This window comes from Oncorhynchus clarkii, chromosome 19 (genome assembly GCF_045791955.1).
Source record: "Oncorhynchus clarkii lewisi isolate Uvic-CL-2024 chromosome 19, UVic_Ocla_1.0, whole genome shotgun sequence".
Classification (NCBI taxonomy): domain Eukaryota; kingdom Metazoa; phylum Chordata; class Actinopteri; order Salmoniformes; family Salmonidae; genus Oncorhynchus; species Oncorhynchus clarkii.
Window position 1 is genome coordinate 31,446,860 of NC_092165.1, and position 16,184 is coordinate 31,463,043.

Consider the following 16,184-nt stretch of genomic DNA (forward strand, 5'->3'; position numbering starts at 1 on the left):
CTTCCTGTGTTTGCGTAATACAGAGAACACCTAACAGGTTTGTACACAAAGTAACGGCCACATGGATACTGCACTGACCTGCATAGAAGACCTGTACAACTGCATTCTCATATTTCATTTCTTCTCCTCTGCCATTGCACATGCTTTATTTCTGAGGAATGTTACTAGCTTTATTTCTGAGGAATGTTACTAGCTTTATTTCTGAGGAATGTTACTAGCTTTATTTCTGAGGAATGTTACTAGCTTTATTTCTGAGGAATGTTACTAGCTTTATTTCTGAGGAATGTTACTAGCTTTATTTCTGAGGAATGTTACTAGCTTTATTTCTGAGGAATGTTACTAGCTTTATTTCTGAGGAATGTTACTAGCTTTATTTCTGAGGAATGTTACTAGCTTTATTGTGCATTGTTGGGAAAGAGCTGGCAAGTCAAGCATGTCACTGACCTGTTTTACACCCGCTGTATGTGTGACCCCAAAAAACTTGAAACTGAAAGTGGATAGAGCTGACACAGGGGTAAACTATACTAAGCACTGTCCGGGTCGCTCGGTTCGGTCTGCACGTTGTTCTTGGGCTCATTGGCAACGCGGTCGGCCATTAAGCATTAAATAGGAATGCAACTTGGAGATAAGCAGGCTCGTTCTTTGTCTGGTTCAGGTGTCGTGCTTCTTATCAATGTGGGAGGAAACGTCTGGGCCCGTTTAGAAAAGCTCATTTCGTTGAAACGGCGTGTCTGTGTCCAGATGGGAAGACTAGCAGGACACGCGACGGTGTGGTGCGACCACCTTGCTGTTCGGTTCCTGTCGACAAGTCGGTCAACACTCGAAACACTAAAACAGATGACATGAGTAAATAAAGGGTTTCAGAAAAGCAAAGACAGCAGGTTGTGTTCAAAGAGACAGTACAGATACGGGCTGTGATGTCACGCTGCTAATGGTCTGTTGATGAGTGAAATGAAGGGGGTGTATGGTTCAGTGCTGTCAAAGGCTGAATTTATTGGGTCGAGCTGAGAGGCTGAGAGCTGGCAGGGCAGCAGTCGTCTTTGTCCCAAATGGCACCCTATTCCCTATATAGTGCCCTGATCAAACGTAGTGCACTACACAGGGAATAGAGAGCAGGTTCAGTGCTGTCATGTTGCTCACCACCTGATGAGATGGAGATGGTCTCAGCCTCACACTGGGGCCAGCGGTGTGTTTGCGTCTGTTGTTCAGCTCCTCGGTGCTTTCTGTCTGTCCTCTGCCGGCTCTCTGACAAGGCTTACTTCCTGCTGTTCGAGGCCCACCAGTCTGACTCCTGCTCTTCACGTCATAAAGCCTACAGGTGGTGGTGTCCTTCTTGGTCCCTCTGTCTTTCTGGGGCAACACGGCGGCAGCAGCAGAGGACTCTTTGACTTTAGCTCTCGTCTGAGCAACAAGGTCTTCTTTCGTAATGTCGGCCTGCCACAAAAAAAGACAACAACCAAGCAACGGGGGATTTACTCGAGGACAGCATTTAGTGACCTATCTTGGGATAGTCCTTTGTTCAGAAATGGTAATTGTCTTCTTCAGCTAAAACTGAAAGCCTCTCCCAAAGACAATGGATTCAGATGCTACAGACAAGTAACAGACTACATCCAGCCATGAGACACATTTGAACCCTATTCCCTTTATAAAGCACTACAAGAGTAGTGCACTATAGAGGGAACAGGGTGCCATTTAGGACGCATCCCATGGCCGTAATTGAAACAAATTTCTTCAGGTTCAGCAGATTAATTATATACAGTACCAGTCAAAAGTTTGGTCACAGGTTTGGTCAAGGGTTTAAAAACCCCCAATTATTTTCTACATTGTAGAATAATAGTGAAGACATCAAAACTATGAAATAACACATGGAATCATGTAGTAACCAAACAAGTGTTAAAACAAATCAAAATAGATTTTATATTTGAGATTCTTCAAAGTAGTCGTCCTTTGCCTTGGTGACAGCTATGCACACTCTTGGAATTCTTTCAACCAGCTTCACCTGGAATGCTTTTCCAACAGTCTTGAAAGTTCCCACATGTGCTGAGCACTTGTTGGCTGCTGTTCCTTCACTCTGTGGCCCAACTCATCCCAAACCATGTCAATTGGGTTGATGTTGGGTGATTGTGCAGGCCAGGTCATCTGAAGCAGTACTCCATCACTCTCCTTCTTGGTCAAATAGCCCTTACACATCCTGGAGGTGTGTTGGGTTATTGTCCTGTTGAAAAACAAATGACAGTCCCAATAAGCGCAAACCAGATGGGATGGTGTTTCGCTGCAGAATGCTGTGGTAGCCATGCTGGTTAAGTGTGCCTTGAATTCTAAACAGTGTAACCAGAAAAGCACCACCACGCCATCACACCTCCTCCATGCTTCACGGGAACCACACATGCGGAGATAATTCGTTCACCTACTCTGCGTCTCACAAAGACACTGCGGTTGGAACCAAAATACATATTTCCACCAATCTAATGTCCATTGCTTGTGTTTCTTGGCCCAAGCAAGTCTCTTCTTCTCATTGGTGTCCTTTAGTAGTGGTTTCTTTGCAGCAATTTGACCATAAAGGCCTGATTCATGCATTTTCCTCTGAACAGTTGATGTTGAGATGTACGTGAACTCTGTGAAGCATTTATTTGGGCAGCAATTTCTGAGGCTGGTAACCCTAATGAACTTATCCTCTGCAGTAGAGGTAACTGGGTCTTCCTTTCCTGTGGCGGTCCTCATGAGAGCCAGTTTCATCATAGCTCTTGATGGTTTTTGCAACTGCACTTGAAGAAACTTCTTGAAATTTTCCAGATTGACTGACCTTCATGTCTTAAAGTAATGATGGACTGTCATTTCTCTTTGCTTATTTGAGCTGTTCTTGCCATAATATGGACTTTTACCAAATAGGGCTATCTTCTGTATACCACCCCTACCTTGTCACAACACAACTGATTGGCACAAATGCATTAAGAAGGAAATAAATTCCACAAATGTACTTTTAACAAGGCACACCTGTTAATTGAAATGCATTCCAGGTGACTACCTCATGAAGCTGGTTGAGAGAATGCCATGAGTGTGCAAAGCTCTCATCAAGGCAAAGGGTGGCTACTTTGAAGAATCTCAAATATAAAACACATTTTGATTTGTTTAACACTTCTTTGGTTACTACATGATTATTTCAGAGTTTTGATGACATTCACTATAATTCTACAATGTAGAAAATAGCAAAAAAGAAAGAAAGTAAAACCCTGGAATGAGTAGGAGTGCCCAAACTTTTGACTGGTACTGTAGATATTTGGACGTGAGGACATGAAAGCCTGGGGACATTTATTTGGCACAGTCAGCAGTCTTTACCGCTGCTCAAACGCTCTTCTTTTTATGGAGCATCACTCTTCTTCTACCACAGTGAAATTGTGAACCATCAACTCGGAGTTTGAGTCAATTCTCAACTGTGCCAGAAAGCTTTTTTCAAAAATGAGACAGAAAAAAGAGAACCAGTTGGAATATGCTCTCTGCTGCAAAGCCTAGAAAAAAGGGCGGCTGAACTCAGTCCCTCGCCGCTTTTGCGGCCGAGATATTTACTTTCAAACAGCACGGAGCATTTAAACCAAATTGCATGGATTATTTTGATCTCTCAGAGGAGGACTAAGGGTTGAAAATAAGTTGAAAGACTTGACTTGAAAAATATAGTTTTCTGGATCGCATACCACTCTGGCAGACTACTTAGAGTAATGTCAACGAAATGTAATATCTTATGGGGTGTCGGGTGTTCATAAGACGCTTTGATCTAGCACTATTCAACTGGACATGAATGTTGTGCACCATATGCTGATCCAACTGGACCAAAAACAAAAACGGCAGTTGGAACAAACCAACTGAAATGACTCAAGGTGACCTTCTGAAATGACTCACCTGGATATCCTTGCTCAGGGCGTTGATCCATGCATCCACAGTCTTCTTGATCCTGACTTCTTCTGTGGTGTCCCTGGAACACATGGATGCTTTACCATGCTGGAGCTGCAGCCAACGTCCCCAACTTACCCCCATCCACACCACATAACATAAATCACGCAGTATTGCCCTTCCCAGGACACTCAACCATATCAACGTGAACTCGTAACACAGCACTTGATGTGTTTCCGTATGAGGAAACACTAAGTATGTGTCATAATAACGGGAATGGGTGCGTACTGTTCATGTTAACTAAACCGGTAGCTGGCTATATCCACTAGGCTAGAGCATCGTCTGTCTACCCATATCAACACACACTTGGAACCAGATGATCTAGTATATCCCTAATATACTGTACTGTGTCATCAGCACAACAGATCAATACACTTTTTTTTCTCTACTCCCTACATCTAGCCATGTTGTTTTTACTTTTTATTTTATCTTTAACTCTGCATTGTTGGATTCCCGTAAGGAAGCATTTCACTGTTAGTCTACACCTGTCGTCTACGAAGCATGTCACAAATACAATTTGATTTGACTTCATCAGCTATGGATATGAGAACGCCAGAGGGATATAATCAGAGGGTAAGACCACATTATGCAGATCCCACTTTCTCCTCTCCTTTTGTATTTCTGTAGCACCGCGCCAGCCATCCAGACAGAACAAGGAATAGAGAGAGGGTACTGAGGCTTGACAGATTCCTACCAGAACTCAGAATCAATGCAGCAGCTCAGTGAGGAAAGCCCACCAGGGCTGCTGTGTGTCTGTGTGTTTACGCAAGTGTGTGTGTGTGTGTGTGTGTGTGTGTGTGTGTGTGTGTGTGTGTGCGTCAGCGAGGCAGGGAGGCAGCTAGCTCCTCATTTTGATGCTGAGGAGAGAGTCGCTGTCTCTGGGCAGAAAAATGCCATCTCCCTTTCCCTCTGAGATCCTGAGGAGTGAGGGGGGTGGGGGGGTCTGGTCTCTGCTGTGAGGTGAGCAGCTGGCTGAATTGGGAGGGGAGAGGAAGAGTGGAGGGTAGAGGAGGGTAGAGGAGAGGGAGTTGAGCTTTATTGACACAGACCCAAACCTCATTACCCATACAGATGAAGCTACCCTCCATGGCTGCATTAGCTCCAAGCCCTGGTGTCTCTTTGAGTGTGTGATCTGGGATGGATCTACCTAATCAGGCGATGCCTCCAGACACAAAAATATATAATAATAATAATAATTTGTTACAGGTGCAGTGAAATGTGATGTTTTACAGGGTCATCCATAGTAGTACGGCGCCCCTGGAGCAAATAAGGGTTAAGTGCCTTGCTCAAGGGCACATCGACCGATTTTTCAACTTGTCGGCTTGGGTTTTCGAACCAGCGACCGTTCGGTTACTGGCCCAACGGTCTAACCGCTAGGCTACCTGCCGCCCAAGTGTGTCAGTCATCAGTTCAGCATGTGACCTTCAGTAAACGACTTGCTTCGAAAACAAACCTGAACTATTATTATTCTAGAATGTTCACCATGCCTGATAATACCTTTATTGTAACAGGCTTTTGTCCATGATGGCAAACGTATCAACTGCTGGACAAAATTCAATGTAAAACATTTAAATGAGAGCTGAAAGCGGAGGCCTGGGAATCACACAGCCAATATGCAATGATTCATACAGATGGTAAGAAATGACCAGAACTAGGCCTAATGATAGTTGTCTGCAGGCATAATATCCCCATTGGAACAGCATCAGGAAATTCTCTGGAATATGGAAAACAGGAACTGTGCCTCACTGTCTATGAGGTCGAGGAGAGAGAGCACCACGACTAAACTATTCTGTAATCCAACACAGAAACAACAATAGACAAGGCTGCCTGAACCCCTGCCGAGAAATGTTTTGTTTGAAAAATTCAAACAACTGTCTGTGCCAACTGCCAAGGGTCGTGGACAAATGGCTGTCTGCTTCTAATTTACAGACGGGGGATATCGGGATTCATATTTAAGCCAGAGACAGCATGTGTCCGGCAGCACAACGCTGGAGAGGCCAAACAAAAGAAATGAGAGGAAATAAATCTAATCGAGAACAGTTTTTGAAAAAAAACAAGAGCGCTGTGGAGTGGTGATAGTGGAAGTAGTCCACCAACTCTAGGAACACAGATACTGCAGACAGGCAGAGACAGGTGTGGACCGGGGCCAGGACGCCCGTCCAAGTGTGTTCTCACTGAACACACCCGGTGAGCTATAACACAAGTAAGCAGAGCACAGACTGCCACGCTTGTTTGAGCAATTGAGATGGAGGCACATTTTTGTTTGCAAATGGCTTCATTAATATGTTGTGTGGAAATAGATGGCATTAAGTCACACCCCTGCCTCATTTTACAATGTCATGCAATACAAATGACTGAATCCACCAGGCAACCATCCAGTCACATTTGAGGGGGATGTCAAGCCGTCCGCTACAGTTCCCTCCCCCTTACCTGAGCATCTGGCAGCCTAGTCCTGTGACCTTTCCAATGAAGGAAAAGACTAACGCCATTATGGGGGGGGGGGGGGCTGCTGCATCAATCAGTGTGTTTGTGTTGTCATGCTCTGACATTAGCTCGGAGCTGATTATCGGCCGGCTGCCATTTTGGAGATGATCAGCGTACGAGCTGCCATTTTGGCTCAGGTTGGTTTTAGTTATATTATAATACGAGGTGGAGGGAGTAGTGTCCCACTGAGCCAACATAAAAATAAAAAAAACTGAAAACACATCATACCGTAGTAATGTGTGTTGTGTGGTTGCTATGTGATGACATCATCTGAGTAACCCATTCACTGTACTTTCCTTTATGTTGAAATCCTATGGTTCCTCTCGTTGCCTGTTCTCTGGACAGATTTATCATTCACACCATGTATAATCCTTGGGATTAGAACACCATATTGAGTGAACCCATGCGACTCAAATCAGTGAAATTGCTGTGGTCTGAGAAGCTTTGTCCACTCTAGTAATGATATTTTTCTGGTGTAATCTAGCTTCTTCAAAGCGGGAGAGAATTAGAACCTGTTTCTATGATTGGAAGAGCATTGAAAACTCCTGTTATATTATGGCTGTAATGAGATGACTTTTCACCCAGAGAGAGACTGTATCGTTATGCTAAAGACTACTCCTTTCTGAAGGACCCTGTCTGTGTGCTGTGGACGTAAGGCAGCCAAACGGTCTCCATTTCAATGTTTAAACCACTTATTCCGCACTCCATTAGAGAGCGAGAGCGAGAGAGAGAGAGAGAGAGAGAGAGAGAGAGAGAGAGAGAGAGAGAGAGAGAGAGAGAGCGAGAGAGCGAGAGGGAGAATGAGACAGAGCTCAGCCTTGGGTGCTGCATCGCAAGCCATTAGGCAATCTCACCCACGTTAACTTTATTAATGTCACAATGAATCTCTAGGCATGAAAAGGCATCGCTCCGCCACGACTCCATAAGGAGAATGCAACGCTTCGGATGTGTAGCGGATATTTATACTGAACAAAAATATAAACATAACATGCAACAATTTCAAAGATTTTACTGAGTTACAGTTCATATAAGGAAATCAGTTAATTTAAATAATTGCATTAGGCCCTAACCTTAGCCCCTAACCTAATGCCTTGATAGGACATAGGCCCACCCACTGGGGAGCCAGGCCCAGCTAATCAGAATGAGTTTTTTCCTACAAAAGGGCTTTACACAGAAATAAATACTCCTCAGTACCCCTCCCTCCCTCCCCTCAGACGATCCCACAGGTGAAGAAGCTGGATGTGGAGGTCCTGGGCTGGCGTGGTTACACGTGGTCTGCGATTGTGAGGCCGGTTACGTACTGCCAAATTCTCTAAAACGACACTGGAGGCGGCTTATGGTAGAGAAATTAACAATAAATTATCTGGCAACAGCTCTGATTGACATACCTGAAGTCAGCATGACAATCGCACGCTCCCTCAAAACTTGAGACATCTGTGGCATTGTGCTGTGTGACAGAATGGCACATTTTAGAGTGGCCTTTTATTGTGCCCAGCACAAGGTGCACCTCTCTAATGACCAGGCTGTTTAATCAGCTTCTTGATATGCCACACCTGTCAGGGGGATGGATTATCTTGGCGAAGGAGAAATGCTCACTAACAGGGATGTAAACAAACTTGTGCAAAAATAAACACATGGGACCAACACTTCACATGTTGCGTTTATATTTTTGTATATACTTCAAATAACCTCTCTCTTTTATATGAGGAAGTGATTTGACAATTTCTTGGCTTGTTTGAAAGGCAGTAAACAAACAAACAAACACAACCAAACGAGACATCTCCTGAGATTTACAACGTTGATTAATCAATGGTCTCTCCATGCTTTCACAAAAGTTATCCCGGTTCAGTTCTCCAGAAACAACATGGCAGGATGGCCTACTGGATACTAATGTTGGCAAGGAAGGGAAACAAAAAAATCAGTCAAGAATGAAAGAAATAACATTCATTGGTGTGCCACTACCTTCCCATTAATAAATAAGGTACCATTTCCCTGGGTAAAACCTCCAGGGTCCTCACCGTCTCTCAAGCAGACTCACTGAGAAGAAGGATAGGAGAGGGGAGCACTGAGATGTCCCTACATGCCAAACATCTGCTACGTTACAGATTCTCACTGCTCATCACAACATTACATGTCTATCTATGCAAGGTGCAGTTAGCGCATTAACCAAAAGGTTGCTAGTTCGAATCCCCGGGCAGACAGGGTGAGAAATCTGTGGATCTGCCCCTTGAGCAAGGCATTTAACCCTAATTGCTCCAGGATCGCTGTCAATAATGGCTGATTCCATTTCACACCTCGCACAGGTTACCTTCCGCTTGCAGTGAAACAGGACAAATATAAGCGTCCCCAGTTTCCAGTCAGTCACTTCAGAGTCCACATCTCACATAGAATTTATTGGGTCGAGCTGAGAGGCTGAGAGCTGGCAGGGCAGCAGTCGTCTTTGTCCCAAATGGCACCCTAATCCCTATGTAGTGCACTATTGACCAGGGGCCATGGGGAATGGGGCGTCATTTGGGACGCATCCCGTCCTCTCCTCCCCACTGACAACTGCCTGTCATAGGGATTGTTCCATTTGGCTTAGACCTCCGCAGCCTCCAGTGTGCTCTCAACAGGAGATACACAGCTCTCAACAACGGAGCTCAGCGCAGGCAATCACTGCCCTGAATTCTCCCAATTTGCCCTCTGCACATTCCCCACTTGACAACAACAACCCAAAATGCTGCGAGGACATTTATTATAGTCAGAAAGTTTCTCCAGGGGTAGATTTGCTTGAATGACCATGCTGGGGGACTGTTGGACTTGTTCTCCATCTTTAACATCTCTACCCTCACATCGGTGGTGATACATACTGGTGGTGGAGGGGAGTCACCTCAAACATTTAAACTGCTTAGAGTTCAAGAAAGGTTCTATTAAGGAAATTATCTGTTTATGTCCATTAAAGCTCGACTATTTAGTTGCCACATCAATTTTTTTGACTGATAAATTAACGTTAGGATATATACCCATTGATGCCTCATGAGCTTAGTTCAACTGTCGTACCCCATCAGAACCCAGAATATGAACTTGTTTTACTCAAATGTTTGGAAACAACATTGGCGTAACATTCAGGCTAATTTTAGCCTCAAGCTGCAGGAGAGACCGGAGCTGTCCACCTGTGTGTTACCTGTTGCAGGAGAGTGCCTCTAACTGGGAGTGCAGGGTCTCTCTGTCCTTAGCCCTCAGCATGGCCTCCACATTTTCCTCCAGGGTCTTCTTGTGTCGTTGGACCTGCCGGAGGACCCTCTCAGCATCCTCAAACATGGAGGGGCACGGCCGGCTCTGCTGCAGCAGGGTGGGGGTGGGCCTGGCGGGAGGCACGGGGAGGACTGGAGGGAGCACTACGGCCACCTCTTCCCGAGACTGTTGGGGGGAGGGTGGGGGGACCTTTAGATGACACATGCACAGTTCACCACAGAGACATATATTTAGAAAGAAAGATCTAGATTTCAATGGATATCTCGATTACCTCCGGCTCCACACATTTCAACATTTTGTCGGCTGGGCTTAGCTATTTAGGTCAAAACCATTCAGAAGCATAAGAGGAGTACAATAAAAGAAGAATCCATTACACTCCAGTTTGATTCTGGCTTTAATAACTGTCACTATCGGGCGACAGGCAGCGGTGAGAGAGAATGCTAGCCAGGCTCTTGCATCTGCTGCATCCACTACCAATACTAATAGTTACTCCAAAATCACCTTTTTCCTGTGCTGATGAAAGAGAGAGAGAGATAGGGACCCGTTCTGTTCCCTCTCTTTTTTCTCCCCACCCATCACAAGGCATTCCTTTCAGGCAGATCTGATACAGCTGGAGACCTTGGATGTTTCTTTCATCCTCCCCTCATCTTGTTCTCGTCTCGTATATATATTACATGAATCTGTGTGCCTGGCTGCCCCGCGTGGCTGCGTGGGGAGGAACAGACGACAGCCTTCCATCGTTCGCAAGCCGAGGGTCGTTTGTTTCAGCCTCGTGCTTCCCCGTCGCTTTCGCAAATAGTGCAAAATCAAGACCACTTACACGGTTATCAGACACCATTTCCTGACTTTTGTGTATAAGCGGGTTATTTGTCTCGCTCGTTTCTGTGGGAAAGGCATTTTCACAGCAACAGTGGACTGCAGTAAAGGGGGGAGGTTCGTCCTTGCTTTTCACATCTGCGCTGCTGACAGCAATTCAGTCATTCGGTCTGAAATGTGGCAACTGAAATAGTCTGGTGAGGTACAGCATGGAAAGAAGAAATTCCTTAGTTGCCAAGTCAATCCCAGCACCTGTAGAGAACAGGCATTGTGACAACACCAGACTGACCAAACTTAATCAGAATGCATGTCAATGAGTCACATCCAATAGAGTATTCACCCAACACACCAATAGGCTAGCACAGGACCAACCAACCAATGCGACAACTGTCATCATTACTCTTTCTCTCTGTAGAAAAAGCCAGAGTGGTTGAATAATAGGCTTGGGGAAATCTCTTTCTGCTCTAGCCATTGTGCATTCTCCTTTGGTCCATGTGTAAAACAGAGATAACCACACCACTGATTTATCACTTTAAGTCCATAAAATGGGGACACAGCTGAAAATGCAGGGATACAAGTGTGGTATTGTGTCTGTCCGCTGCTTGGCGGTGGCTTGGTATGGATGGATGGATGGATGGCAACACAGACCGTACAACACAGAATGTAGGGAGGAAAACCTCCCTACCTCGTGAGGCTGGCACTGCAGAGGCAGGCAGGGGTTGCTATGGGAACCTACCATGGAGACGCAGGGAGGAGGGTGGTGGTGCATGGTGGCGGGAGAGGGGATAGTGAGCTGCTTGCTGCTGCTGCTGCTGCTTGCGGTGTTGCTGGTCTTGGCTGATGCCGTCTCTCTGACAGTCTCTCTGCTCTCTGCAGCAGGAAAAGCCTCGCGAGCCTGGATGAGAAGGACAGTGGAACGCAACACAGGGTGTCTGAGTACCACCCGACTGACACAAAGTGGCATTGGCTGGACATGTTTCTCTGACTCAAAGTCATACTGGAGGATCTGATCTCGTTGTAAGAGGCCACACTTGATCATTTGTGGGACACAGAAATGCTGTACTCATACATTTTCATCATGACCAAGCATTCACAAATGTCCTACACCAGCAGAACGGGCGACCATTAAATGATCGTGCCTGCCACTAAACCCCACGATAAAAGAACTACTGCATTAAAACCTGGTGTGACAATGACAGGCATTCCATTTAATCCAGACACACAGCGAAGGGACCTGGGTGTTACTGCCTATTCTGAGGGCAGAGAGAGAGAGAGAGAGAGAGAAAGACACAGAGAGAGAGAGAGAGAGAGAGAGAGAGAGAGAGAGAGAAAAACGTGCTTCCTTCGTATTCTTGCAGCCCACAGACAGACCTACAGACCAACAGGCGGACCGACTGACAGAGACAGAGAGACAGACAGGCAGGCAGACAGACAGCGGCAGGCCAAATAGCATTCACACCCTGCATCCTCAATTATATGCTAATGTATAATTTGCCGTGTGCTACATTATTCTAAGCTGATGGAATTTTTCAGCAGCGGCAGAGGCGTGCTCGGAAACTCAATGCCTGGTTGGCGCGGCGACGGGATCAGAGTGTAATAGACGGGAACAGGCGTCGGGCGGCTGTGGCAGGGCGTTCGTTGGGTAAGGATGAAGAAGTGTTGTAATTTATTAAGGGGAGAGGAGAGGGAGAGGAGAGGGAGAGGGTAGAAACAATAGAACACTGCTGTCTTGGTCATTGAAATACCAGACACACTCGTGTCTTGGCTTGATTTCATCAGTGGTAAAGGCACCAATTAGATTAGCAAAATCCCAAAGCTGAACACAGACGAGAGGATGATATTGGCCCACTTAGGGAAACAGGAAACGTCCTGACGGCTCTGTGCGTGTGTGTGTGTGTGCGTGTGAGTGTGAGTGTGCGTGTGCGTGTGTGTGTGCGTGTGTGTGTTGTCGGGGTGCCTCCTGTCGTTCAGAGCAATAAATGGGTACAGGGATAATCTCATTCTCCAGTCTGAATGTCTCCAATATGCCAATAATAGATTTAGGAGGAACTGAGCAGCACCAGCAATAACAGCTTATAGACTTGGTGCATTAGAATACAAAAGGAAAGTTAATGGAAAAGGCCACACAGAACTGGTGTAATGGGAAAGTCATTGTGAGGGCCGACAGCAGTTGACAGTTTTTCTCTTGACCTTGATTATCTTCTAGGGGAAAAGAAAACTGTTTGACAATAGTTTGGAGTTCCTCAAGGCTCTGTTCTCTGACCTCTTTTGTTCTCATTATATTGCTACCAGTAGAGGTTATTCAAGAAGGCTTAAAAAAGTGCAGGGAAAATCTCTATATACAATATTCTTGATAAGATAGACTGTTGATATTTCTTGACAGTTTATAGTTCCTCTCAGTCAGTCCATCTCACCTGCAGCAGGGTCTGCATCTCAGTTTTGAGGCGTCCCAGTTCCTGAAGTGTATCATTGGCTCGTTTCACGGCTGAGCTGGGTTGCTCAGGAACCCCAAAGGATGATGGGAGGCCTGGCTGGTGACCTCCTCCTCCTCTACCTTGGTGATTTGTGTCGCTGTGCTTCGCTAATGCTGCAATGACCAGCTCTCTAACCCCCTCTTGCTGGTGTTGGCCTTCCCTGTAAGGAAATAAAGTGTGGGCGTTAGATGAAGAATGCTTCTATTGTTCATTTTCTTGTCAGATGACACAAATTCCATCTTTGCAGGCAAAACTGTCTGCAATGCCAATGCTGTGACATCATTACAACTTTGCAATGATGGTATTACAAAATCAGAATGTGCCCGCTGAACTTGGTCAGCTCATCCATTAGGAAAGTAGGAGAGGAGAGCCAGCCTTCCGTCTGGCCTGGAGAAGTGTTTGCCCTTCAGGGAAGAGGGCCAGAGTGGTGGCACAGCACCAATAACATGACTCACACATAGAATGGCTTCCAAGCAGACTACGTAATGCTGTTGCTAGATCGCCAAAGACTTAAATTGCATTAAGTGGCTGAGTCGAGTGAGTCCTGCTTTGGATGGAGGGGAAAGCCCATAGGGTCATTCAGAGGCCAATGAGGCCGGCTGTCTTGTTATATTGCCATACTTGGTTGAGACTCTAGCCCGCTACAATATCCAATAGTAACAGGCTGTTATTAGTGTATGAAAAAAAACACATGAACTGTCCGTCCTTTTCCTGTACAGTGAGCCTCATTATTTACATTTCAGTTTCATATGAGTGATAATTGGCATACAATCAAATCTGTCTAATATTGGATCTGAGAGCTGTGTTTACACTGGCAGGGATGGAGCCGATAATGAGTGGACTCCGAAGATCTGAGCGAGGGGGTTCATGGAGGTACAACCAAGGCCTCTCTGACTCTGTGCGTGTGCTTCAAATGAACTGTTTTTATAGTGTAGGGTTGACAATTCATCGTGTGTTACTGACTGTGAACTCAATGGCTCCAATACTGCTGGGTCTGTCCACTTTTTTGAGAAATTAATCACACACACACACAGACAGTTTCCATTTCACTTCATCACAGTAACATATTTGAAATGATACAAAAGCAACTTCATCCACAGTAGACAGACTGTTATAATCGCCCCTGTCGGGTTCTACAGGCAGGAACAGAACCACCTACTGTGAATTGCCAAAACTGTCACACAAAAGTACCGCCATTGAAATCAAAACGATCGTCTAGATTCTTTTGTCTTGTCATGTCGCAAAAAAAATGGAAAAAAGTATTCCTTAATTTCTATGGTTTCACAGCAGGTGATGGAGACTTTCTTGACGCTTTTCTGCATAGCCGCGGGAAGTAGTTAGATTTGTTTTTTTTGCCCGCGCTGCAGACGGATATAGCTGTACGTTAATACAGGACAAGTAAAGGCCCTGTGCACTACTTTTGTAAAAATAAAATAATGTACAAAACAAAAAGAATGGAGAGAGAGAACACTGAGGCCTACACATTTTAATGTAGTGTATCCCACATTGGGAAGGAGGAAACGAGAGAAGATGCGAGAGAGGCTAGCTGACATGTATGGCTCCCCCTGAGTCGTGCTCACAATGCAAAGGTCACCATTGAGAGGCAGAGCCCATCCTCTGGGCAGGGTGCGTGTGTGTACTTATTTACAGTTCCCTCCTGAATTATTGGCAACCTAGGTAAATATGGAAAAAAAATGGCTGTTGAAAAGTGTCATTGATGTTTATCAGCTTGATTTTACAATCAAAATATCATATGAATCTAACCTTGAATTTAGTTTTTTTTTTATCTACAAAAAACAAAAAGTCAATAAATATTTGTTTTATTCTAAAACATGCGTGTCACAATTATTGAAATTCTTATTAACAAAATCGAATTGATTAAGATTTTTATTTTTAAAGTTAATCTGAGTCCTTGGGAACTCTTAAGTGGTCATCCATGGCTTCTTGTTTCTCTGGGGTATAAATATGAGGTGATACCCAGGCCAAACTCCCTTAGTCATCCATCAACATGGGATAGGCCAGAGAACACACAAATGAAATGAGACAAAAGGTTGTTGACCTTCATAAATCAGGCAGTGGCTATAGAAAGATAGCTACACTCCTGAAAATACCCATATCCACTATTAGGTCAATAATTAAGAAATATAAAACAACTAGAGCTGTGATGAACCTGCCTGAAAGAGGAGGCAGGTGTATTTTGCCCCCACGCACAGTAAGAAGGATGGTTCAAGTCACATTAAAATGGGAGGTTCATGGTGCAAAAACCCTTCCTATGTGTTTTCCCAACTCATCAAACATAGGAGACGACTCAGAGTTGTTATCTTGGCAAAGGGAGGAGCTCACAAAGTACTAAATATTTCTTTGAACAATTTAAACTAAATTAAAGTTTAGACTCATATCATATTTTGAGTGTAAGATCAAGCTGATAAACGATGGCATTTTTTCACAGATTTTTTTTGTTCATATTTACTTCGGGTGCCAATAATTCAGGAGGCAACCATATGTAACAGAACGGAGGGCTGCCGTGTGGGTAGCAATCATCCTGTCAACTTTTGGAGCAGAAAGGGGCTCTGCACCACGCGTCTCTGCAGCACACGTCTAGCAACCCTGGAATCTTCACAGTACTGCCTTATACAATACCCAGGCCACTGGCCCTACACTCGCAACTTCATTCTGTAGGGAGGGGAAGATTTTTTTTGACACAACTCAAAGAATCTTGCAGATTAGGAATGTTCTGACTCAAACTGACAAAGGACAGGATTTACTCTGGATGCGTAGCAGTGACAGGTATTGTGTACTTGACATTCCACTCCGTTCCAGGAGATTGTAATCCTAGCGTCCAGGCTAAAACAGAGAAGTATTGCTAGGACGGCAGCATCTCTACTCAGTATACTAAGTCCTCTATGGCGGTAGAACCATGCAAGTCAGATCCGCTGTGTGGGGTTTACAAAAACAAGTAATAATGTATTCAATTTTTTTTAGTGCTGGGCGGGAATATGATACACATTGACATTTATGTAAGCAACTGAGGAAAATGTGTGCATAAATGATACGAGGTAAACTTCAAAGGGAAGGAGAATCTAACAACCTCTGACCATTATCAGACTTTTAGATCCATGGACTAACATGGAACATGGTGTAAATGTCAATCTTCACAGTGGCAGCCCGTCATTCAGGGGATGTGGGGGAGAGCCCTAACTGTTTAGCTAAAAAAATAAAAATACATGTTTT

At 44.8% G+C, this 16,184-nt stretch overlaps 1 protein-coding gene across 1 annotated transcript in view; it reads right to left on the reverse strand.

Moving 5' to 3' along the window:
• Positions 1–16,184, reverse strand: part of LOC139375035 (KIAA0586 ortholog) — a 130,762-nt gene that overhangs the window by 65,849 nt on the left and 48,729 nt on the right. Inside the window, exons 10-14 of the mRNA XM_071116405.1 lie at positions 12,894–13,113; positions 11,216–11,374; positions 9,593–9,828; positions 3,895–3,967; positions 1,141–1,434 (exon numbers count right to left, since the gene is read on the reverse strand). Of these exons, the coding sequence (XP_070972506.1) occupies positions 1,141–1,434; positions 3,895–3,967; positions 9,593–9,828; positions 11,216–11,374; positions 12,894–13,113 (982 nt within the window). The remainder of the gene's footprint in view (positions 1–1,140; positions 1,435–3,894; positions 3,968–9,592; positions 9,829–11,215; positions 11,375–12,893; positions 13,114–16,184) is intronic.